This window comes from Vigna unguiculata, chromosome 5 (assembly GCF_037176805.1).
Source record: "Vigna unguiculata cultivar grain cowpea cultivar isolate G323 ecotype 2 chromosome 5, ASM3717680v1, whole genome shotgun sequence".
Classification (NCBI taxonomy): Eukaryota; Viridiplantae; Streptophyta; class Magnoliopsida; order Fabales; family Fabaceae; genus Vigna; species Vigna unguiculata.
In genome coordinates this window covers 49,898,827-49,925,898 of record NC_140796.1, presented here as the reverse complement: position 1 = coordinate 49,925,898, position 27,072 = coordinate 49,898,827, and the positions used below count along the sequence as shown (strand labels likewise).

The 27,072-nt window shown below is 33.3% G+C and overlaps 4 protein-coding genes across 4 annotated transcripts; 3 read left to right on the top strand and 1 right to left on the bottom strand.

Annotated features, from left to right (window-relative positions):
* The first annotated feature begins 4,800 nt into the window (after positions 1–4,800).
* On the top strand, positions 4,801–5,512 carry LOC114184236 (protein BIC1-like). Its single transcript, XM_028071517.2, has one exon. The coding sequence runs from the start codon at positions 4,904–4,906 to the stop codon at positions 5,279–5,281; it is 378 nt and encodes a 125-aa protein (XP_027927318.2). The 5' UTR covers positions 4,801–4,903; the 3' UTR covers positions 5,282–5,512.
* Positions 5,513–7,982: 2,470 nt separating this feature from the next.
* LOC146886517 (protein FAR1-RELATED SEQUENCE 5-like) lies at positions 7,983–10,679 on the top strand. Its single transcript, XM_085673486.1, is given in 3 exon segments — positions 7,983–10,193; positions 10,282–10,356; positions 10,599–10,679. Coding segments are annotated over 3 exon segments (2,367 nt in total).
* A 365-nt stretch (positions 10,680–11,044) lies between these two features.
* Positions 11,045–13,995, bottom strand: LOC114163602 (uncharacterized). Its single transcript, XM_085673485.1, has 11 exons — positions 13,912–13,995; positions 13,209–13,835; positions 13,008–13,133; positions 12,429–12,931; positions 12,261–12,345; positions 12,089–12,178; positions 11,892–12,014; positions 11,685–11,734; positions 11,495–11,598; positions 11,314–11,404; positions 11,045–11,220 (listed from the first exon to the last, which is right to left on the bottom strand). The coding sequence occupies exons 1-9, from the start codon at positions 13,993–13,995 to the stop codon at positions 11,562–11,564; spliced, it is 1,725 nt and encodes a 574-aa protein (XP_085529611.1). The 3' UTR covers positions 11,045–11,220; positions 11,314–11,404; positions 11,495–11,561.
* A 6,783-nt stretch (positions 13,996–20,778) lies between these two features.
* Positions 20,779–22,864, top strand: PGY1 (Ribosomal protein L1p/L10e family). Its single transcript, XM_028069764.2, has 6 exons — positions 20,779–20,859; positions 20,957–21,015; positions 21,231–21,450; positions 21,840–22,005; positions 22,281–22,486; positions 22,581–22,864. Exons 2-6 carry the CDS (start codon positions 21,011–21,013, stop codon positions 22,632–22,634), a joined length of 651 nt encoding a protein of 216 aa, XP_027925565.1. The 5' UTR covers positions 20,779–20,859; positions 20,957–21,010; the 3' UTR covers positions 22,635–22,864.
* Positions 22,865–27,072: the final 4,208 nt, after the last annotated feature.

Sequence of the window (27,072 nt, the reverse complement as noted above, 5' to 3'; positions counted from 1 at the left end):
AGCCTCTGCAGCTGCTATATATTCAGCCTCACAGGATGACAAAGCCACCACGTTTTGCTTCCTAGAGCACCAAGAGATTGGTGCATTTGCATATCTGAACAAATAACCATAGGTGCTCTTTCTCTCAACCTTATCTCCACACCAATCAGAGTCAGAAAAAGCTTCCAGATTAACTAAAGTGCTTTTATCCCCTTTAGGAAACAATAGACCATATCCCATTGTACCCTTTAAATACCTTAGTATATGTTTAGCTACAGCCATATGTGGCACTCTCGGATTGTGCATGAATCTGCTAACAAGACCAACTCCATAATTGATATCCGGTCTACTGTTGCATAGGAATCGAAGAGATCCCACAATTTGCTTGAATAGAGTTACATCTACTGGTTTTGCACCTCGCTCCTCAGTCAGCTTCAAGCCTGCCATGACTGGTGTGCATGTAGGGTTACAATCCTCCATGCCAAACCTTTTTAGAATCTCACAAGTGTATCTCTTCTGGTGCAAAAATATCCCTTCACGACAGTGTACAAATTCAAGACCGAGAAAATAATTCAGAGTGCCTAGATCTGTCATTTCAAACTGTGATTTCATGTCTCTCTTGAAATTTTCAATGTCTGCCACCAAATTCCCAGTAACAACCAAATCATCTACATAGAGGCAAACCAGTAAAAGATTTTGTAGTTGCGTTACCTTCACATAGACTCCAAATTCCACTGTGCACTTGGTAAAACCTTCCTTGAATAGAAAAGAATCAATTAGTTTGTTCCAAGCTCTAGGGGCTTGCTTAAGACCGTATAATGCTTTCCTTAGCCTGTAAACTTGTGATTCATGACCCTTTATTTCAAATCCAGGTGGCTGCTTGATGTAGACTTCCTCCTCCAAAGGGCCATTAAGAAAGGCTGATTTCACGTCAAGTTGACATACTCTCCAGTTGTTAAGGCTAGCCATAGCAATCACCAAGCGTACAGTCTCCATTCTAGCTACTGGTGCGTACACATCAGTGTAGTCAATACCAGGCCTTTGAAGGAACCCCTTTGCAACAAGTCTAGCCTTGTGTTTGGCTATAGATCCATCTGGCATAAATTTAACTTTAAACACCCATTTAACATCAATAGGATGTTTGTTGAGAGGTAAGTTTGAAAGCTCCCAGGTTTTGTTTCTCTCGATAGCTTCAATTTCTTCAAGCATCGCACTCCTCCATTCTTTGATGTTAATAGCCTGCTTCCAATCCAATGGTTCAGCACCCGCCATAAAAGCAAAATGGGCCATTTCTCCATTATCTGCTATCTCAGAATCATTGTAGACTTCATAATCAGAAAGTCTGGATGAAGGAAATCGTGTTCGATGGGATCTTCTAGTGTCATCAGCTACAATATCACCACTAATAAAATCACCAGCAGTATTAGGTTCTAAAGTCACCACTTTGTCTTCCAGAACACAAGGAATGTGTAGGACTGCATCAGTTTCCCAACTCCAAGCTGCTGCCTCGTCCACAACTACGTCCCTGCTTATCACTACCTGTTGTTTCCTTGGGTCATATAACTTGTAGGCTCCTGTTGGGTGATAGCCAATCAAGATAAGAGACTCACTCTTGTCATCTAATTTCTTCCTCCTTTCATCCGGAATGTGCCTGTAACAGATTGACCCAAAGACCTTCAAGTGTTGGACAGATGGCTTGATTCCAGACCATGCTCCCTCTGGTGTCATAGTTTTCATTTTCTTCGTGGGACACCTGTTCAAGAGATAGGCAGCGGTGCTTACTGCCTCACCCCAGTAGCAGTGTGGGAGTTTTTTTGCTTTTAGCATGCATCTAGTCATGTCTAGTAGGGTCCTATTTCTTCTCTCTGCCAGACCATTATGTTGTGGTGTGTAGGGTGCAGTTATCTCATGGACTATTCCCTTTTCTGTACAAAAGTCACAAAAATCCTTGGAGTTGTATTCACCTCCACCGTCTGTCCTAAGGATCTTTAATTTCTTTTCTGCCTGTCTTTCAACCAGTGAACAAAATTTTACAAAAATTTGGAACACTTCACGTTTTTCTCTTATCACATATAACCAGATCTTCCTTGTGAATTCATCAACAAAGGTGACAAAATATCTGCTACCACTGAACGAAGGTGTATCCAAGGGCCCACATACATCAGAATAAACCACTTCAAGTGGTTGTCGTGATCGGTGTTGAGCAACAGTTTTAAAATTCTTCCTTGGTTGTTTACCTACTAAACATCCCTCACACGGTTTCGTGGGAGAACGTAATGATGGCATACCACACACCATCTGACTGTTGCTTAACTTGTTCAGACTTTTGAAATTAAGGTGGCCAAACCTATAATGCCACAACCAACTCTCCTCCTCAACATTAGTGGCAGCCAAACATTGAATTGCTGTAGCATTGAGGTGCACTTTAAACGTTCTATTTCGGGACAATGGTGCCTTGATCACCAGTCTCTGCTTAGAATCATAAATATCTATATGATACCACTATGTTGGAACTGTCTAACACTACAGGTCACGCACACACACAATATGCAGAGAAAAACAGGATAAAAATTTTCTTATTAACTGCAACAGCAATACACAAATTATATAAACTGTCAGGATGACAGTTATTACAATCACACACGAAATATTATAGTTATTGCAACTATAAAAGAAACAAACAACTCTTTGATTAATTTCAACAAAACAAATTGTCAGAATTTTTTCAACTAAATTTTTTTATCTTCGAATTTGCATGTAACAAAGTCTGGTTTAACTATTGTTAAATATATAACACGATTAATTTATACAAACAAGTGCGTGTATTTTTATTTTTATTTTTTATCAAGATGAAAGTGTGATGCATTGTTTTGTAAAAGAGAAATCTGCAAGACTGAGATAAAAGTAGTTTCTACCAAGAAAAGCTCAAATTTATTTATTTTTATGCAAGTATTATATATAATATTATAACCTTGATATTATAAACACTTTAATTTTGTTAAAAGAAATGTGTTTTAGTAGTGTAATTTTTCTATATATCTTGATCATCTAATCTCAAGGAAATAAGGAAGAACTAATTTCATACTTGTTAATATATATATATCTATAACAATATATAAAGGGGATTCCCTTTTTTGTGTCCACTTTTCAAAATACCGATTTTACCCTTTAAATATAACAGTTTATTAAATTTTTTAAAATTGACCGTTACTTTTACAAAAATTTTATAAAATCAGATGTCTTTGCTTTTTCTTTATTTATTAATGGTTATTCTTTTATCTGTTCTGATATATTTCACTTTATTTTTAATAAATATAATTCTAATATATATATTAACTTAATAACATTATAATATTATCACCTATTAATATAATATCACGTATATTTAAAAAATACATACACACAGGTGCGATAGCACCTGTATTACGCTAGTATATATATATATATATATATATATATATATATATATATATATATATATATATATATATATATATATATATTGATACTCAAAAAATTATCTGACAATTCACTTTTAATTAGGAGTAAAATAGTAATAAAAATATGTTCCAATATTTTGACTAGAAGTTATAAAAAAAAGCTTTATAGTTATATGCTATTAATACCAATGGACTATAATGAGTAGAGGTAATTTACTTGAAAAAAATAATATTAATAAAATTTGAGTTTAATTCCAATAAATTACACAATTTTTAATCTAAGATTTAAAATAATAAATTTATAATTTTTTTTATATGTTATTTAACTTTCTTATTTTTAATTTTATTTGGTATGGAATTTAACTCACAACATTTTTAATTTCATTTGATATGGGATTTAATTCACAATTGCATTCTCAGATTCATTGTAGGTTTAATTCTTGTTAATATATTTTCACCTGTGTATGACAATTTAAAAGGCAAACACAGGCACATGTTTAATCTCCAACTTTATATCGCAAATTTTCTAAAGTAGATATGTAAGTACAAGTTGTTCCCATTTTTTTGTTTTGTTTTAGAATAACAATAGAATTTTGATTTATTTATCAATCCCCCAAAAATAATGAAGGTTGATAAATAATATTTATTTGTGAAGAAGACAAATATGAAAGGAAGAATTAAGAAGTTTGAATGAGATGGGCGAAGTCACATAAAGGTGACAAATGTGGAAATGGAGATTGAAAAACGTGGTGCATCTTCCATAGCATAAAGAACAACACAATAGAAGAAAGTACATGGTAAATGGTGTAATATTAATTTTGAGGAGGACCTAATGCCAACCCTGTGAAAAAAACCCCAAAAATATCTGGGTGGTTGGCCTCTTCTCATCCATGTCCACATCTCTCTTTCAACAAATCAATTCCATTAAAAAACTACGACAACGCAAATTAAAGCACCCCAATCTTCATACTTTTCACGATGCATGTCCACCTCACAATAATAACTCTATGCAATAAACCACTCTCCACCAAGTCTAAAATCTCCAAATCCTTCTCTCGTTTCTCAGCTACGTACGTTAGGACAAAACCACACGATCCATTTTTTTAGATTTATACACTGGAGAGATATAACATCCATGAGACCTGAGTTTCACACCGAAGAGATATAACATCCATGAGACCTGAGCTTCAACTGTATAAGACATTGATACCACTCTCAACCTAAAATTTGAAGACAATAAATTTATAGGTCTTTATTTTTATATAATGCTTTACTCTCTCATTTTTATCCGATATAAAAAAATTAGACTCACATCTTCTCTTCGGAACTTGCGAGAGACCACCACAAAGGCATGACGTGTACTATAAAACACCCACCCAATGTCATTCATTGAATCATTGCTCACTGTATACCCTTCCTCTTTCTCTTCAATTATTTCATAAACCCTCTTGGCTTCTCAACAACTGCAACAACCACTCTTGTCAATGGAAGGAAACGATTTGTCCCACGACATTCCTGCATGGAGGAGTTCAAGAAAACCCGTCACTTCCCAAAGATCTACGAATGAGATGCTCAAGAACAGCACTGAAGATGATAATAAGGTGAAGGAGCATAGTGAGAAGAATATTGGTAGGGTTGATGCAGAAGAAACGGGGCGTGAGAAGCTGAAGAGACTCCGGGAAGAGGTGATGATGGAGAAGGTTGACATACCAGAAGATTGGGGCCAAGAGCAGAAGTTGAAGGATTGGATCGACTATACTGTGTTTAATGCATTCCTTGCTCCTCATAGCTTGATTGTGTCTGCTCGTGATTCCCTTGTTGCTAATGCATGCAAAGCAAAGTCACCAAGATTAAGGATCTGAAGTTCTTCCTCATGTTTCCTTTTTCACTATAGCTATCAGTATAGTTGTTCTTAATATTCCCATGTTATGACTGGAATAATGTGTTTTTAAGATTCACATATGCTTGGATCTTTTTCTCATATTCTTTCTTGATCTTGTTAGTTCAACCATTTATGTTCAGATTAGCTAATGCATATGAACTTTTAAACATGACAATAGATATAATATAATATGTATTTTAGTTTTTCTTTATATATATATATATATATATATATATATATATATATATATATATATATATATATATGTATATGCATGTTTATTTAGTCCATTTTTAGGAGTTGCTTATGACCTATTTATATATATGTGCAAATTGCAAACAGGCTCCCCTTTCTTGTCATTCAATGTTGAAACTGGTTTTTAGAAGTGGAAATTTAGGGTAAACTTTTATAGATTTTCACAAGTCCAATTTCAATAAGGGAAATGATATGCTGACCTTTATTTTGACTCCATAAGTGACTCCATGACGTGGCATGCACAAATGGAAATAATTTTTTAAATTAAAATTAATTTTTGTGAACCATTTTACTCCAGACGTGGCTTGTAGCGGATAGTGGGGTTGGGCGGGTCATAATCGGGTCAGAAGGCGTTTTGGATAGTGGGTTTGGGCGCGTCTTAATTGAAAGGGTAGGAAATTAGGGTTTCGTGTGGAGAGTGGGAGCAAAAACGACTTTTCGGGAGAAGAAAGAAAGAAAGGGAAAACCCGTTCGAAAGGAGAAAGGAAGAAAGGAGAAAGGAGAAAGGATAAAGGAAGAAAGGAGAAGACGAAGAGAGAAGACGAAGAGAGAAGACGAAGGGAGAAGACGTTCCTGCCAGATTTATGGTTTTTTTTCGTCTCCATTGTTGGATTCTTGTTCGTGAAAAACGAGAAAAGGGAAAAGAAAGAAAGAAAGGGAAAACCCAGTCGAAAGGAGAAAGGAAGAAAGGAGAATATGTGTGTTGTAGTGAGTCGAAAAAGACGAAGGGAGAAGACGAAGAGAGAAGACGAAGGGAAAAGACGAAGGGAGAAGACGTTCATAGGTATGTTAGGGTTTTTCTTCGTCTCCATTGTTGGATTCAACTTCGTAGTTCGTATGTATGTTTTTTTTATCTGGGTTTCTCCACTACGGCAACAGGTTTGTGGTATTTTTTTTCCAAAGTCGTGGTTATGGGTTTTTTGGTTAAGGAACTGAGATTTTTTTTTGGTTTTCGCCAGCATAGTCAAGTGAGTTATTGTTTAAAGACAAATTTAACATCTATCTTGTACAAGTGAATGACCACAACACTGTAATCCTCGACGAAGCTTGCGAAGTTAGGGTTTGTGGTGCTTTCAGTTGTTCGATTCAGGCAGTGGTTGGTATGTTTGTGTTATTTTTCCTTTTCTGTGATTTTGGTGCTTTGATAGATGCATGAATACTAGTTTTGTAACTAGGTTGATGAAATCTGTCTTATTTTATTGTGATGACCTGTTTGCTGACAAGTGATGACCTGTGATGCATTTTGTGCAATAATGTGTTAATCAATGTTTTTTAAATTCGTAGCAGTCAATAGTTGTGGTTTCAAACCCAAGTGGATTAAAGTTGTAGGATTTATTGATGATGACTTGTGTGCATCCAAGTGATGAGTTGTGTTGCATTTTTTGCAATCATGTGTGTTGACTCAATGTTTTTAACTTGCATACTATTTTATTGGTTGATTCTGTTTGGATAATGTGAGTTAATTTGTAAATATTCCTTAGATGTGTGGTTTCATTGGCAACTGGAGTACACTTGTTTGATGTATGACTGATGACCTGTGTGCTCATAAATGATGACCTGTGTTTTATTTTTTGGAACCATGTGGTATGAATCAATTTTTTCATGTTTCATTTGATAACACTGATTATGGGGTGATTAAATCATGGGTAATATGCAGGTGATTAAGTATGGGTAATATGCATTCATACGTAGTTATCTGTTTGATGTGGTTTCAAACCCAAGTGGAATAAAGCTGTAGGATTTATTGATGATGACTTGTGTGCATCCAAGTGATGAGTTGTGTTGCATTTTTTGCAGTCATGTGTGTTGACTCAATGTTTTTAACTTGCATACTATTTTATTGGTTGATTCTGTTTGGATAACATGTGGGTGCTTTTATATACTTTAAAACATAACCCTAAATTACCAATGTGCCCTTCAATTGCTTTTTGAACACGGCAAATTTAAAGCTCTCTCATTTTGATATGTGTGAGAGAGTGTGCCTTGTTACATTGCTCCTCACCCACCGCACACATAATCATTAAATGGCCTTTACTTCCTCCAACCTCCATCTTCAGAAGGCGCTTGCTTTCAATGCGGGAGAAACCAACCATGGCAAAAAGCAATAAATGTTGAAACTAACATTCCGCACCTCCACATACAAGTTTGGCATATACCCGTCCAAAAAATCCAGGTACGTAATGTTGTGGTCAACGCTGTTTGAAGGTTAATACAAACCTACAAAACCTAAAAATCAATTTTTTTTTGCGTCGACGGAATGAATGCATTTAATGGTTTCAATAGTAAGGTGATGTTGTATGGTTTTCGAAGTACCCTTACTAAAGTAGACATAAATGATACTTTGTCCTACTATGTGTGTTGCTACATTAGAAATGAGATTACTATGACATAAATTTTTTCGAACCTAAAACAGATTTATGAATTACATGCATATGGATTACGCAGAAGAAAATGCAATAGGTTTGGAGGACATCAATTTATTAGAAGAACATGGTGATAGTGGAACTATCTTGGACGAGGAAGGTATTGATAAGGAAGCCAATGAACAACAGGCTGTTGATGTCATTTCTCCGTGTGTTGGAATGTATTTTGACAGTGTTGATGACGTGAAGAAATTTTACAAAGAATACGGTATTAGAAGTGGTTTCGGGACAAGAATCAGAACTTCGAGAAAAGACAATGACAATCAACTATGTTACTTCAAATTAGTGTGTTCGCGGGAGGGAAAATGTGTCTCGTCCATACCACCTGAAATGAAGACACTGCCCACACAAAGAAAACAATGTCCTGCGCGCATTACTGTCGTTAGAAGAGAAGATAAGTGGATGATTAGCAGTGTGGTCCACGAACGCAATCATGACGTAAGTCCATCGAAGTCTAGACTAATTCGTGGGAATAGGAAGTTGAATATGCAAGCCAAAAGAACCCTTGACATTAATGACGAAGCGGGTGTGCATATTCACAAGAGCTTTCGTTCATTGGTGTGTGATGCAGGGGGGTTTGAGAACTTGGATTTTGTCGAAAGAGACGCAAGAAACTATATTGGTCAGCAACGTCGCGCATTAGGGAAGGAAGGTGACGGATAAGCTTGATTAAATCATTTTTCCAGTATGAGGGAGTTGAACAAAGACTTCTTTTTTGAAATTGATGTTGATGCAGATAATCGCATAAGCAATATATTTTGGGCAGACGGAAGGAGTCGGGCTGCATGTGTAGATTTTGGTGACATTGTGTCCTTCGACACCACATACTTAACTAATAAGTACGATATGCCTTTTGCACCATTCGTGGGTGTTAATCACCATGGTCAGTCAATCTTATTAGGGTGTGGGCTTTTATGTGCTGAAGATACTGGTATGTTTGTGTGGCTATTTCGAAGTTGGTTGCGATGCATGAGAAATAAAGCCCCTGAAGGAATTGTCACTGATCAATGCAGGGCGATGCAAAATGCCATTGAAATTGTCTTCCCCAACACCCGACATCGTTGGTGCCTTTGGCACATCATGAAAAAACTACCAGAAAAATTAGTGGGATACAGCCAATACAAGGAAATCAAGCATGGTGTAAAAGAATTGGTATATGAGTCAGATAGTGCTGAAGATTTTGAGAATGGGTGGGCAAAGTTCATTGAAAAGTATGATCTTCAACTTAATGAATGGCTTTACACTCTTTACGAAGAAAGACGTCGATGGGTTCCTTGTTATTTGAAATGTCATTTTTGGGCAGGCATGTCCACAACTCAAAGAAGTGAGGGAATGAATGCTTTCTTCGATGGGTTCATCAACTCTACTACAACACTCCAACAGTTTGTTGTCCAATATGACAATGCCCTTCGTTCTAAGGCGGAGAAAGAGTGTGAAGCAGATTTTGCTTCTACTAATACTACCCTTCCATGTGGGTCTCAGTCATTTATTGAGAGACAATTTCAAGATGAATACACTCATGCGAAGTTTAGTGAAGTGCAAAATGAGCTTAGGTGTAAGATGAATTGTAATATCAAAAGTGTTGAAGTTCATGGTTGTAAAGCAAAATATATTGTTAAAGAGGCGTTGATATGGAAAGACCAAAGTGCAGACAAATTTAATGAAGTTATATTGGATGTTGAGACAAAAGACATTGAATGCACTTGCCGCCTTTTTGAGTTTAGAGGAGTTATTTGCCGCCACAGCTTGATGGTCCTTGCCCAAGAGGAGGTAAAACTGGTTTCACAAAAGTATATTTTAAGTCGATGGAGCAAACGCATATTGCGAAGGCATACTTTGATAAGAGCATCATATTACACTAAGAAAGATGAACCCACTGTTCATAGGTATGACTTATTGTGTAAAAAGTTCTATGACATTGTTGAGTTTGCATGCCAAAGCGAGAGGGGTACAGAATTCTTGTGTTCCCAATTAGACTTATTATCAAGGAATCCTTTATTATATTGTTCCACAATATTAGGAAACTGTGAACAAACAAATGTGCAAATTTCTTCTCCAATAAATAGTGGTCCTCACCAAACAACGATCCGAAGTCCAATTCATGTTAAAAGAAAGGGTCGACCACGAGGTACAAGGATGCAATCAACGGTAGAGAAGATATGCAAAAAAAAGAAAAATGCAGCAGCTAGGAATAAAGCTTCTCGTAATGCCACTGTATGTATTTACTATCTTTATTTAGAGGACCATTTTTTAATATATAGTTTGTCCAGTTTTTAATTTCATTTGTGGACATGCACTTTAGGATGGGGAACTACATACTTCAATTGCACCAGCTAATGAAATTTTGAATGCTCAAAGTGGTTCCACAACCAACATGGTTAGTATTCTTTTCGTAACTACTTCTTGTTATGGTATTTTATGGAAATAATTAATTACCCTTATACCATGCCCAGGTTTATGATGTCCAGTGCACAGGCTTTCTATCACTTTTAACATCAATAGAAAGTAATCAACAACTTATTGATACATAACAGCTCATTAGGTATGCCACAGTACAAACATGTTTAATTTTGCCTTATATTCATGATAGCTTAATATAGTAATTGTTTTTTTTTTCAGGAACTAGTATTATCAAAAACGAAATTTTTTGGATCAATTGAGATGATCAACATGGCATTACCAAACACCTTTTGTTATTAGAGTTTGTGTTTGTGAATGACATGTTTATTTATTCACACAGTCAAAGTATTTGTACTAATTATTGTTTACTACGTTAAGTAGTAGTCATTAATATTATCCCCAGCTTTTGTTCACAAAATTCGCATTATCATGCTGTTTTGCAGTTAATTTAATTAATATGCGACAAAATTAGGGATACCAACGTACTTATCATCAGTTACCAGGTAACACAAAAATATAAAGTGGGTATACACTTATATGGAAGTTGGTCATCACTTATTTGGAACTTGGTCATCACAGAACAAACAGCAGGCAACTTTAATATATAACATAAGTGATTGTTAAAAACATAGTTTACAAAGGAGTGCAACTTTAATATATAAAGGACGTCAGCCATATCAAAAAAGACCTTAAAGTTACACTATTGATCAACACTAAAATATTAACATTTCTATTTCTTTAAAGATGGTTTAAATATTTCAAGTACAGCCTCCCTATGCTTATTTTCTGGGTGAAGAATCCAGTCACAAATGTACTGCTGCCTGAATTGTTGTAGATCCTCCTGCCACCAAAGAACAACTACTTAATTACATATTCATATCAAAATAACTTTATGCAAGTTAAATGTAAACAGTTCCAAGGATATTATACTCACATCAGTGTAAGCTGGCATGCTTTTCCCATCAAATCTTTTTATGCCATCCCATATCTCAAGATACTTCAACACCATAATACCACAATCATGCCTGGAAGTGGTTAACAAAACAATTATTGAAAACTTCCTAATTACGTAACCAAGTTGTATGAATAGGCTACTCAATTAAAGTTGTGCTTACAAATTAGGCTGTTCAGGAACGTCTTCAATATGGACTTCAAATGTTGGCTTCAATTTATTTTTGTCATTTAAGAATAGCCAAAAGAGATTTTCCACATTTTGTACCTATAACAGATATTAATCGAACATAAATAATGTGAACACAATGAACATCAGTAATTGAAATTTTATAATGTCACACATGGACCTACCACGTGAGTATCAATCTGTTTTCGCCTTCGACATTTGTGTGCAAGTGAATCTAAGACAAAGAACTCTTTCGTTTTACAATTAAAAGCATAACACCATCAATGTTCAGCATAAATGACTGGGGCAAACAACTAAATACAAGTAACATTAACAAACACATTTCATTTTGTAACAAAATATAACAGCATTTAACAAGTAAAGATACTCACAAAATCTGCTGTTAATATATCCTGCACTGAAACCAAATCACGTGTCAGGTAATGCCTGTAGTCATCTAGACACAACTCACGTCTATTCACCTTTCTTTTGTTACAATCAAGGATAACTGCATTCTGAATCACAACAAAAGTCAATACTTATACACTAATTTAAGCATAAATAGTAAAGGAACGAAAAAAAAACTTACTGTATAGAAAGGATTGAATATAACCCTGCTAATCTTCCCGGTCAGCATTTTCTGTTTATACATGAACTCGTAGGCTGCAAACATTATAGACTGAACACAAAAAAAATAATTATATCAGTACATGGTTGTAGTAACAATAGAAATAGTCATAAACTTAAGTTTCATACTTTACCATGTTATCAATCCAACCACGTGGACGAAAATATTGACATTCATCGCTCCTCAATATCTCACCATTCAAATCAACATAAATAGTTCTGAAAAGTAAAAAGAAACAACTCAAAGTGTTAACTATTAGTGTGTGTTGACGTTGAATACATTATTAATAAAAATAGCATACCTGGGACAACCAACAGCAGTCACATCCTTATACAATTTAGCCTTATCTATAAATAGTGTATTACTTTGACCTTCAGTGTTAGGCTTAATAGCTTTGTCGTCTCCATTATGGTTGGCTTTTGGTTTGTCATTGAGGTCATCTTCCTCACACTGATGAGGTTGCGGACTCTCTTTCCGGTGTGAAGGACAAGCCTGACCTTCATCAGACTTCCATTGCTCAGAAGGACATCTATCTTCTTCATTAACATCATTTCCTTTTCCTGCACAGGAGTCAGGTTCAGGAGCATCAAAAAATTCTTCACGCATCTTCTTTATCTGTTCTTTCATGTCAAGAATCATCCGTTCATGTTTTTCAAATTTTTCTTCCAAATCCACTTGCTGTTTGGAATGAGAAACACCCTGAATGCCATCATTATTCACATTATATTGCTCATCAATGTGAACGACATTTTGCACTATTGGGTTGTTCCTCTCCTCTGCAGTTAGGGCCCAACCAAACACAATCTACAAATAAAATAAATCTGTTTGGAACACATTTCGTAATAAAACCAAACATATACACATACAACTCAAATAAAACCTTATTCTTTTCAAAAGCAGACTCAATATTAGGTGTCCTAATCTTCACGGAGGGCCACCGCAGAAATCTTGGGAATTGAACCTCCCCCTCTACATCTTCTAAGCCAAGACGACGAGCAGCCCAAACCTATAAAAATGTTACACAAATCAATAAATTATAAAAATGCATAAGGAAAATAAAGGTTGCTAAAACATTAATTACCTGAACAACTACAACAGATCCGGCTAAGTTAAGGCTACGAGTATTTATCTTTTCTCGTACAACCTTACATCCACGATTGAGTGCAGAGATCAAAAAACTATGCACTGACTCTGCCCAATTATATTCACTTAAGTTGTCAACGTTGTCTAACACTTTGAAAGGCATATTGGTCACTGTCCTAGATGTCCTAGGAAAATAAAATACAGTAAAACAAAGTAACAGATACAACCTACACGCATTCTCTACATCATCATCACTAACCACTAGGTTCTTAATCTTCTTAATTATGTCTCGCAAGGTGATTGGTTTCTTCTCAAAAAGTGAACCTACTACCCCACTTACATCATCATCAAATTCAACACATTTACCAATCATACTAAGACCTAAGCATACACAAACATCATAAACCGATAACCCCACCAAATGCTGACCTACACGAATATATTCCCCTTGTGGAACCCATCTACGCAACACTTCCCTCAACAAAGGACAATTTATTTCCAATGCGTTGTCCACCTCCAAACACCATCTAAATGGTGTTGCCTGAATCCGTTTACGGTGGGTGACTTTTAGTACATTGTTTACTTCAACAATGCACTTGCTTTCGCACCTATGCACAATTCGCACCTATAGCACCATGAACAAAATATTATTTATTAGAAATAATAAAAAAAGTTAAATAACTTAAAGATTCTAATTATACCTGATCAACATTTTCCACCACCTTCTTCTTCTTTCCCTTATTGCCTGCTTCTGGAATACATTTGCATTCACGTTTGCTAGACATCTTACTTAAAATTCCTAAATAAAACCAAATATAACTGAAAATTTATCACATGGACCAAAGTAAATAACATCATAAACAATTATTGACTGCCATAACAAAACAGATAAAAAATTCGATTAATACTGATTGCAAAAAATGTATCACAGGTCATCACTTGGGTGCACAAAAGTCATCACCAACAAATTAGAAGTCTTTAACCCCACTAATTACAAATCACATATTATTAACAAAATTTTGTCACCCCAAACACACGAATTAACTGCTATAGTATCAGTTCAAAAAAATTGAGTAAAACCACATTGTTGCAACAAATGATGCACATGTCATCATTTACTTGCACACAGGTCATCACACACAAAAATGCTGCTTATAAGAAAGTCAAATCAATGTTGAAGAGGGTCCAACGCAACAAATGATCCAATGGGGCCTTTAAAGTTATCTTATCAATCTTCAAAAGACTATCAATCTTCAAAACACTATATTTCTTCATTCAGCTCAAAATCCTAGTTTCCCAAAGTATGCAATTATAGCCATTATTGGAAAATCAATTGTTGATATTGTGACAGAATATATTTACATGAATAACAATTATAAAGTTAAAACCAAAAATGTCTTTTTTTTCTATAAATGGTTATAAGTTCACCTTCTCTCTCTGTATCATGCACTTTTTCCATTACAGAAGTCAAATCCTAAGAATTTACAAACTTAATATCTATTAATAAAAGGTAATTAAAAAGGTAATATTGTAAATTTGAAAAGAAAATTTTAATTTGAATATGAATTTTGTAGAAAAGGTACTTAAAAGGATGATGAGTAATTACTTTTTTAATAAACATGAATCATTACTGATATAATATAATGAATATAAAACAAGAAATTGCTGAAAATTTTAATTCAATGAGATTTATAATCTAAATGAAGAATATTTTACAAGTTATATATGACAATTTTCACACTTTGTTCAATAACCCATTACCGATGCAAAACTTCAGACGAAATCAATATATACACAAAGGACTATATATCTTATCATATCTCATCAATGCTTTCAGACAACTACCTTCTAAATTGGTTTCCATCAAGTTTTTGTCCAGTTACCTCAAACAGGTTAATATATTTTATATGATGTTTGTTCTAAAATATAGATTTATGCAAACTTGTATCTAAACTGCTATCACAAAGCTGATTGAGGAATCATGTGAATTTCTTAATCTGATTCAAAACAGACCATCTAATCCCTACTTTTAATAAACGCCATGTTGTCAAATATCTTGCCACCCAGACATGATTTAGACTGTTTTTTATGGCTAAGGAACTGAAGAAAGAAATTAAAGAAAATGAGCGAGATTGCATTACTTTAGCTTGTTAAATTAGAGGAAGTCCCGTTGCTGGATAATCATATACACAAATAAAGAACTCCAAAAGAGTGCAGATTGAACCTTAGCCCAAGTGCCATCTCACGTACTAGTCTTTTACTGCAGCAAATGAACTTTTTTGAAAACCAAGGGCTTTAACTTTCGTAGTTTGTGTCCTTTTAGCTTCCTCCAGCTTGACAATTCCTAATTTGTATGTACGAATGCGCTCTTAGATCACTAAGAAAATTCAGGCTTTAATAATAGTGCTTCTATGGCAATCCTGATAGGGTCTGTTTTTCAAGTGTTAATAATAGGATATCATCCTCAATGCTTTATTACGTTTTAGACTACTCTATGTTTTATTGATCTTCAAACTAACCATTAGTCTTTCTGCATGAAAAATCTTACTGCCAATGCCTAAATGGATACATTTAATGCTATCTCACAAAGGAAGAGGTGGGGCGGGGTTAAATTATGACCCTTTTAACGACATATAACATTCTTCTTTAATGCTACATTGACTTTTGAACTACAAGACGTTCTCAACAATTCTCCTCTCTTTATCAACTAAGTCCAAATTGTCAGATTTATTCTGAACAAGGAAATGATCAAAGAAAAACAGAGGTGGTATACCTCTTCACTTGGAATGCTCCGGTGCATTTATAAGGTGCTTAAGGAGTGATAGGAAAAAACGCTTATTGGAAAAGTTATCTACCTTTTTCCCTGAAATTGTAGTGTATTAATTGGTGAGATATGTGTCTTGTCTGTTAAGCCCCTTAGTTTCTCATAGTTGGTGAGATTCGAACTTTCAATCTATATTACAGATACGCACTATCATGGTGGACAACATTGAAAAAATATTGGAGAGAGGTGACCGGATTGAGCTTCTTGTTTATAAGACAGCAACAATGCAAGACAATGCATTTCACTTTAGGAAACAGTCGAAGCGCCTTCGAAGAGCTCTTTGGATGAAAAATTTTAAACTACTGTGAGTAAAATTTCTTTCATATGTTACACACAAGAAAATACATTTTGGGAAGTATACATTTTGTATTTGGGATTCAACAAATTCTTTGGATTTAAAGTCATGGGGCTGGGTTTTTTGACATAGGGAAACTTCTAAATTCTGTGCTACACATAACACATATATTGATATTCGATAACAACCAAACATTCAAAAATCACACACACAGTTTGATCCCAGAGAAAACGAAAAAGTTCAAATCAAATAAAGAAGCCATATCAGACAGATATTCCAGATTCTAATACTCCTCATCTCCGTCACCATCTTCTCCATCGCCACATCCATCAAGTTATCATCTAAAAATTATATTCATGCACTTGAACAACCCCTAAGACAACAAATACAAATAAAATTGGCATACCTACAATCTGCTACAAAGTCAGTCCTTCGTAGAACTGTGGCCTTTCAAAACAGTGGTTGACTAATGGAGGATATGCTTCGTCAGAACTCCCTTTCACTCCAAAAACCCCTGGAGTTGACGGTGACAATACAACCTACAACTGCGACCACAAAAGGGGGTCAAATGAGAACTGATACCAGTGAGTACGGGGGAGAAAGAAAAGAATGTTGAAATCTAAGACCAAACAACCATTCGCCACCTACACTGAACACCTTGCCGGCGGGAACAAAAACGGCGACTATGCGGAGAGAAGAGGATCTTCCACTGAGTGCGCCGGAGAAACACCAAAGAGAAACGGTTCAATCCTCCACAGCAAACGCCCTCCCTGTCCGCAAACCCTAACCCTTTCAAGGTTTAGCTGCCACAGAGATTCCGCATACCCACACTGTGCTATCTTATGCTATCTTCCTTCGCCAGACGAACCACTCCAAAATCCGTTCGCGTTGCCGGTGACAACACAACCTACAACTGCCACCACAAAAGGGAAAGTCAGTACTCATACCAGTGAGCGCGGGGAGAACGAAAGAATGTTCAAAATTTTTACCAATAAACCCTTCGCCATCTACAATGCACACCCTGTCAGTGAGAAGACAGTTGTTGTGCGGCGACTGTGCGGAGACTGTTCGGAGACGGAGTGCGCGGGAGAAGGAGCAAATACAAACGTTCAACCCATTCTCTCAAAATTGCTTCTGACCCGAATATTCACGCCCAAGCCCACTCTCCAAAAACTGCTTCTGACCTGAAATCTCGTTTTTGCTCCCACTCTCCACACGAAACCCTAATTTCCTACCCTTTCAATTAAGACGCGCCCAAACCCACTATCCAAAACGCCTTCTGACCCGATTATGACCCGTCCAACCCCACTATCCGCTACAAGCCACGCCTGGAGTAAAATGGTTCACAAAAATTAATTTTAATTTAAAAAATTATTTCCACCTGTGCATGCCACGTCATGGAGTCACTTATGGAGTCAAAATAAGGGGTCAGCATATCATTTTCCTTTCAATAATGTATTTGTGAAGAACATATATAATATAATGAAGTATTCAAAAATTCAAAGGAGAGATGTCTTAGATCTCAGTGATATCATTCTTGATTTGATTACTGGATATCATAATATTATTGTCTATTATTCTAGGTTTTTTGAGATTACATCTTTCAAATTAATTACTACATTTAAACTATTGTTTATTTTAGAATTTAAAGTTTCATCATCTGAATTATTTAAAGAAGCTTGGATGTTAAAAGAGAACTGTATATTTTAATTATCTTCATTGAAGTACAATTCATCTTTAAAACCTCATTTCTATTTCAGAAGTGAGAATTTCGGCCTTAAATTTCTTGAAATAATATTGTTCGGATCTATTATAGGATTCAAAAACCTGAAATATTAATTATTAATTCAATGCATATGACAAAATTTATTAGTTTGGCACAAGTTTTTAAAGTAAAGTTAGAACCATATATTAAAAACAAGCAAACTGGTTCATGTTCTTATAGACTGTTTCTCTGACCTATTTCCCTTAAAATTCCACATTTATATTCAATAGTCAACATGTTCATTCGAGTTCAGATTTTTTATTAATTTTTTTGTCTTATCTTTTGTTCAGCATTAAAAATATACTGTGTTGGTGTTTTAAATATTTTTTTAATATATTTTAAAATGTCAAAATTAATGATAAATGAAGATATAATAGAGGGACAATACAAAAAACCCAACATAGAATCCAAATTTTGTTCTTATGTATACAATTTCTTCATTTGTGATTATGAAATTCAAATCTCCTCGTTTCATGCAGAATGCAATGACAGGGTATATCCATTAGATAGATAAAAAATGAGATTTTTTTTTTCAATCATGTTCAAAAATAATAGTCATATAATTTCCTCCTTCTTAATTATACTTGAATTTTATACAATAGTTAAGTTGCATTATGTGTGGATTTAATGGTGGCATAGTTTTTATTTCATATTTTTAAAAAATAAAAATAGTTAAACTACATAGAATATTTCACTACATTTCTTTGCGTCACATATATACTTAGAAAATCAAGACAGTAAAGCTTATTGGAACAGTGGAAAAAACCTTAAGCAATTTGTGTGAGATTATAACAAATTAAAACTAAATTTAATCCTCAATCAGTTTATAACGTCCGTATTAATTATTTTATTAAGTGTTTCAAGGACACAGTCATCTAAATATAGTTTTTCAGCATTTGATATTCGACAGACAAGTACTTATTTCAGTAAATAAATGCATAAAATACTTAAATATAAACAAAAATTAACTATTTTCTTTAGCATCTTAAGAGAATATTCGTAACAGGCAAAAAATTCATCCAATAGCAAGAAGGGTCTTTCTTCCAGCACCTCCAAAATTTCTTCTACACTTCCAAACTTTCTTTAAATTTCCAAAAAACCCTTTGACCATTTAAGGAAATCCCTAGACACCACACCCCCAAAATTATGTCGACTTCTGGAAGTCAAAATATATAACTTCCGGAAGTCAAAATATATCACCGGAAGTCGATTTTCGGAAGTCAAAATATATCACCGAAAATTAACTTTCGGAAGTCAAAATGTATCACCGGAAGTCAACTTCCGGAAGTAAAAAGAAATTCCCGGAAGTCGACTTCCGGAAGTCAAAAAATATTTGACTTTCGGGAAGTCAAACAAAAATTCTCCAACTTCCGTAAGGTAAATTTTTTTTTTCAATATTTTTAATTCTTTTTAAAATTTATATTTTTTAACTTTTAATGATTTTTTTAATTTATTATTATATTTATTTTTTATGTTTTCATATTTCTTAAAATATAAAAAATATTAATATCTATATATATAATTTTATTTTTATTTAATATAATGAAAAATAAATATAAACATAAAAATAAGTAAAATTAAAATAATATTAAACTTTAAATAAAAAAAAACAAAAAAACAAAAAAAAATTATGCTTCATTTAATTTTATTTAGTATTTAAATTCATTTTAAAATAATAAAACTTTAAATTAAAAAAAAGATAAAAAAGAAAATATATATACAAAAATAAATAAATATATATATATATATATATATTCGTTTTTTTTAACTTTAAATGTCATTATTTATATATTATGTATATATATTATTTTAAATATGATTTTTTAATTGGTTTTTATTTTTATAAAATTTTTAATAAATTATATAAAAATAAATTTAAATTTAAAAATATAAAAATATATAATTGAAAAAATTTTAAAATTTTTAAAATAATAAAACTTTAAAGTTAAAAAGAATGAAAAAATATATATATATACACACAGAAGTCGGAAGTCGACTTCCAATGTATATATAAACGGATTTTCACTTCCATATATATATATATATATATATTTTCATTTTTTTAACTTTAAAATATTATTATTTTAGTTTAAATAATTTTTCAATTTTTTATTTAATATTTTTTTTTATTTTTTAAAGTAATTTTTTTAAAATTTATATGTTTTATAATTTTTAATACGTGTTTTTTAAAAAATAAAATAAAAGTTAGAAAATATAAATTTTAAAAAATATTAAAAATGTTTAAAATTAATTTAATTTTATTTTCGGAAGTCGACTTCCGGTAATGTTTTTTGATTTTCGGAAGTCGACTTTCGGTAATGCTTTTTGATTTTCGGAAGTCGACTTCCGGTAATGTTTTTTGATTTCCGGAAATCGACTTCCAGTAATGATTTTTGATTTTCGGAAGTCGACTTCCGATGATATTTTTTGACTTACACAAATATTTTTGGGGGTGTGATGTACGTGAATTTCCTTAAATGATCAAAGCATATTTTGGAAATTTAAAAAAATTTTGGAGGTACAGAAAAAATGCTTGGAAATGTAGGAAGAAAGACCCAGCAAGAAAACAAAAAAAGAAAAGGACCTTAAGTCCAGGACAAACATCTTTTCAAAACAACAATAATTTACCAATATTTACCAACACTGTCTTATAGAGCCCATTTCAAATTTTTATAAATTAGGCCCAGCCCAATCCATATCCGTCAATGGCTGCTATATACTTCTTTCTCTGCCTGCTCCAAACCCTAGCTAGGGTTTCGCCTCCGGTACTTTCTCTATTCAGAAGAGTACTACTGCATTTTCTTCTACTTTCTTCATTTATTCCAATTCTCACTTTCTTCTTCTCCGCAATTTTTTTGGCAGCTCTGAGATCTGTAGCCGCCTAGCCGTTGAGTTGGAAAAAGACCAAGTCTCACAATGAGGTATTCATTTTCATGTCTTCTAATTGTCAATGTTCATAATTTTGTGGCCGTTCAGCTGTTTTATGGGCAATGTAAAGTCCCTGGTCGTTTTTCATTGATAACTTATGTGTACTGTGTGCGGTGATACTGTTAGTTGATATCGTTTGATGAAATTCGGGCGTTTGAATAACCTATGCTTTGTGGTCTCTAATTTGGTTTGGATGTTGTCTGTGTAGTAAGCTTCAGAGTGATGCTTTAAGGGAGGCTATCACTGGAATCATGGGTGATTCCAAAGAGAAGAACCGAAAGTTTGTGGAGACTATTGAACTCCAAATTGGGCTGAAAAACTATGATCCCCAAAAGGACAAGCGTTTCAGTGGCTCTGTTAAGTTGCCTCATATTCCTCGACCCAAGATGAAAATTTGCATGCTTGGAGATGCCCAACACGTTGAGGAGGTAACTAGTAGTTCTAATCTACCGACACTTTTGTGAGATTTTCAATTAGATGCAATACTTTATATTCTAGAAATTTCGGAGATTCAATCGCGTCTTCATTTTAGTAGTACATATTTTACATTAGTTGTCACTTTTGCTGCATGTTTATAGAAACTTTGATTGTGCTGCTTATTTTATTGCTTTACAAACCGTTGGTTTCATTTTTTTTTATTTGGCGGCTAGTTTTTATAATTATTCTCTGTATTGATTGCTCTTCTCGAATTACCTAATCGCAACTCAAGAGGAGAAATTTTGTTTTATTTGCTCTGATAGTGCTTTGTTCTACAGTTGTAATTAAATTTTTCTGCTGCGTGGTCTCTTTCGTTAATGTCTGTTATTCAAATCTGCAGGCAGAGAAGATAGGATTGGACTACATGGATGTTGAAGCCTTGAAGAAGCTTAACAAAAACAAGAAATTGGTGAAAAAGCTAGCTAAAAAGTATCATGCGTTTTTGGCCTCTGAAGCCGTTATCAAGCAGATTCCTCGTCTCTTGGGACCTGGTCTCAACAAGGCAGGCAAGTTTTCTTCTTTTTTGAGAGTTCTTCTTGATTTGCTTATGTTTTCACCATTTTATTTCAGAACTGGCTTCTTATTTGTTAATTTCCTGTCACATTGTGCTCTGTTCTTAATGTTTTTTGTCATTAGCTGTGTACAGATCATTGAATTGACTGTTCATCCTCTTAAGCAAGCTCTTACACTCCCTTTCTATGTTGCTTTGCTTTTTTGTTATATTTTTATTTTCATGCCAATGTTGCTTTAGCTGATTTAGATTTTTTTACTGGCTTTGCAGGGAAGTTCCCCACACTTGTGACTCACCAAGAATCTCTGGAGTCAAAGGTTAATGAGACTAAGGCTATGGTTAAATTCCAGCTTAAGAAGGTGCTCTGCATGGGAGTAGCCGTGGGGAATGTTAGCATGGAGGAAAAGCAAATCTTCCAAAATGTACAACTGAGCGTTAATTTCCTTGTGTCATTGTTGAAAAAGAACTGGCAGAATGTGAGTAGTCCACTCTTAAATTGAGTAAAACTGATGCATTGTTGACTTTTATATTACTTTCAATCGTCTGAACGTAATCTGTTTTCGATTTCAGGTTAGGTGCTTGTATCTGAAGAGTACCATGGGGAAATCATACCGTGTCTTTTAAGTGTTTGTTCTTAAATTCAGTGAATTTCTGATCGCACTTGATATATTGTCGTGATAGGTTGGACAGGATTTTTCATTGTTCTACAGTTTTGTTGGATGAGTATTTTTTGGTTAGTATTCTGTGTTATTGACGTGTGTTTCAAGTGCTTTGCAAGATCGGATAATTTAAGCGGTGCTAATTTTAAGGTACCCGTGTTTTTTATTTATACAACATGCGCATTGGCCCGTTGATACCCGAATCCTATGATTATATCTGACGGCAGCAGCTGCCTGATTAAGGTTTGAATCAGCTTTTAGATACTTTTGAAGTAAGAATTAGTTTTAAACCCCTTTGAATGCTATTTTGGATATGTATATACATCAATTTAGTAATGGTAGGTGAAAATGATCCCTAGTTTTCCAAATCGTGTATTAAATGCTTTTTGAGCGTGATAGTCTGTGCATTTGATTTTAAATAAATTAGCAGTAATTTATAATTTGTTGCCCGATTTAGGCTAGTCTAATTTTTGCACTAATTTTAAGAGTTAATAAATAAATTATTGTTAATGATTTGGAACTATAACATGCTCTCTAGCAGTGAAACCTGTTTCAAGCTAGAGTAATATTGATGGCCAAGGTTATCTATTGATGTAGAAGAGGTCAATTAGGACGAAATCCATCATTGCACTTTAATTTTTTAAAAATTTTTATGTGTAAATGAACCGTGTATTCGTATTCCTATATTGTTTATCCCTGAACAACATCATCCAAAACAAAGCCCTTTTCCTTTGCGCTCTACCTAATCGTCATTGTTTTTACCTTCCGAAGTTATGGCGTGGTCTTTCGAAGAGATGTTAACTCACTATTTTTTCGGAAGTTGTTAGCAACTTTATTCCCAGAACAAAGGCCGTTATGTAGATACAGTTTTCTTGTGTTTTAGCTATTATTTTATAATTGAATCTAATGTTCCTTAATTATATAATTGAAACACTAATCTTGATTAAATATGTCATAATAATAATAATAATATGGAGCGAGACCGATGTAGAAAGAAGACCATGCCTATAGTAGAAAGTGTGGGTCGATCTCGATGGCCCATAAACAATTTGGGATTTTGTCCTTTAGCATTCCAACCAGTGCCTGCTGCACCTCATATTTTCTCTTACGTAGTCTCATAGTTTGGTGAAAGGACTCTTTTACCCTTTCTCCAATTGGGGATGTAAGGGGTGCTACGAGAGAGGAAGAAGAATGTGGCTGCTGCTATGAAAGAGAAAAGAGAACCCTCTGAAGGGAGAGGAAGGAGTAAACGGGAAGGAGGAGGAGGAGTTAATGTAAGGTTTTGTTTATTTTTTGAGTAAGGATAAATTTGTCTTTTCACATATCTCTGGGGATGCAAGGAGCAAATATGGGTTTGCAGGAAGCACTGGCATAGGACTTCAGGTTCGTTACAAGCCCAATAATATAATGTATAAGTATATGATCGAGTGCTACCGGCCCATAACTAAATGAATATATTTAAGCAATCACTTCCATTGTTTTTGTTGTCTTTTTTTACTAGTTTCTTTATGACTCTAAAATGTGTTTGTTTATGAATAATAGCATAGTACTTTTTCTCTGTTTTCCTATCAAAAGACTTGGGATTTAAATAATTGGTAGAAAAAAATGGTTTGTCATAAGCTGAATTCAACCCCTAATAAATAGACCATTGAATCAATGGTTATATCTACCTAATAACCGAAAGTTAAATGATGGTTATAGGTGATATAGGTGATTGGGTAGACGGTGGCGGACACCTACAGTTATTTGAAAGTTTGAGAAGTAATCAATAATCATTGTCACCAAATCATTTTAAACAAAATTAGTTATCTGTTTGGGGTGAGAAGGAGTTTCATCATGCAACTGTCTTTAATTATTTGTTTATGCCAAACAGTGTCTATCATTTTAGCCAAATAAAATAAAGTGTGTAAGGATTGAATTAACGTGTTAGTGTCAAACTTTCCATAAGCACACATGTCAAGCTCAAGTTCAAAACAGCGTTCTGTGGTGAGTTTACGGAACGCACGTTCTCACATCACAACCAACTTTTAGTTGACAGAGACGTCCTCATCTCAGTCACCAAAATCATTTCCTACATTACAATAATAATTATGTCTCTAATCATACAATTTACACACATAATTCTCCTTTTAAGTTTTAAGTTCTTTGGATGTAGGTAACTAATTGATGTAATTAATGTATTTTTTTTTCTGCTTCGACGATATTCGTTAATTTGAAGAAAAAAGTATGCATACAAAAGATGAAAGATGTTAATTGTTCTATTTTCTTTGTCTAAGAGTAGGCCCTTTTGTTGTTGCAGTAGTTCATACATTCATAATAATTGTTGTGATAGGACAAAGTTTAGTTAAGCCCTAGTGGTCCTGGAGTTGATCATAGGTTAACTCTTCTTCTACCATTTTGGGTCTAGTTTATTTTTGAAAAACATAGCCTTTTTTAAATACATTATATACGTTAAAGATACTTATATGTGATTCTCAAACTTATAAAGAAAAGATTAAATTATATATATGGTATTTATTTTCGTCAAGTTTTATTATTTTATTTATAATATTTTTTGTTTTTTCAATCATTCAATTTTTTGTCAATTTTGTTAAATTTGATCTTTTTTTAGTGTGGGTTAAAAATTAGCTGTAATGAATAGTTGTTGCCATGTATCACTTCGTGAATTTTTTGTTTAATTTTTTATTTTTTGAAAAAATATTCATCCAACAACGTATCACGTGTCAAAGTTAATATTTTATATTCAATTTGGTTTTTATTTTCGTTATGTTTGTTCAATTTAATCCTAATTTTGTTTAAAATTGAGCAATTTTATCCCTCTCAAAATTGATACCATATTTAATTTTTATATAAAAGTTATAATGATGTTTTTATTCAAATTCCCATTTTTATTAAATATTTTTTGTTTAAGGTTACAATTAATTTAAAATTATAATGAGAATTTTAAGGATGAGAACTAACACCATTGATATAAAATTTAAAATTAGTCCTTATCATTTAAATTTTTGTTCTAATTAATCCTAAACCAAAATATTTAATAAAAATGAACATATTAATAAAATATCATTATAACATTTATATAAAAAATAAATTTGGTGTTAATTTGGAGAGGAACAAAATTGCTCCATTTAAAAAAATAAGACTAAATTGAAAAAAATTTAGGGACCAAATTAAATATAAAACATTGACTCTGACATATGACACGTTGCTCGATTGACAAGTGGACATTTTTTTTAAATTAAAAAATATTTAAAAAATAAATTAAGTGACACATGACAATCAATGTTCATTACTGTTAATTATTTAAACAGTGTTAGCAAAAAAAATCAAGTTGAACAAAATTGACGAAAATTATAACTTAATTAAACAAAAAAAAATATTAGGACTAAAATGACAAAACTAAACGAAAACGGGGATCAAATGTATATTTTAACATTGTATTAATATGTCACTGTGTTTTGTAAAAATATTTTTATCCTATCTTAATATACTATAAATATTATGAGAAATAATTTATAAAATGGTTGACTTATATCAAAAGTATGAAAAACTCAAATGAAAGAGATTTAGTGAGAAACATGTAAATAAATCATTACAACATAACGAGACATTGACACTAAAATCCAATGAATGTATTGAGACAATGCAAAATAACACAAAAAAAAAAAAACATGATGGTTCTATATAGAAGAAAATGAAATTAAACTTAAAACTCTACACGTCAAGATCCAAAATTGGTTGATAAAGAAATATAGAAGGAAAATCCATTTTCTAATCATGGCCTTGCACACTCTCAGCTGATGGCCATTGATAACAAGATCAAATTAGTCCTTATCCTAATATTTAAGGTCAACAATAAACATAAATTTGTTCATTATCATAATTTATGTTATTATCGTCGAGTTTTTATCCACAAATTTTAGAATTGAAGTTATAGACAAATATTTTTGTCGATAATGAATTCATTAGTAAAATTATTGATAATTTTGAATTTGTATTACTTATAGATTTTTTGTCGATAACTTGTGTGACAACCATTTTTGTTTATAAATTTTATCGATAACTTATAACTCTTATTACCGACAAACTTTTTCGTTCATAAATTGAGTAAAACTTTTTCTACCAAGTATGATGATATTTTTATATATTAAGAAGAAATGGGTGAGAAGAAGAAGAGAAGAAGAAAAGAAAGAAGAGAAAGAGGAGGAGAAGTAATGGTGACAAGAGTTGAGGGAGGAGAAAGAGAGAAAATAGGAGGAGGAGAAAGAAGAGGATGATGAACCAAGAGGACGGTTGGTGACGGTGGAAGGAAGAGAAAGAAGAAAACAAAAAGGAAAAATAAGAGGACAAAGAGGGGAAAGAAAAAAAACACAACTGTGATTTTTAACAATAAATTTTACCGA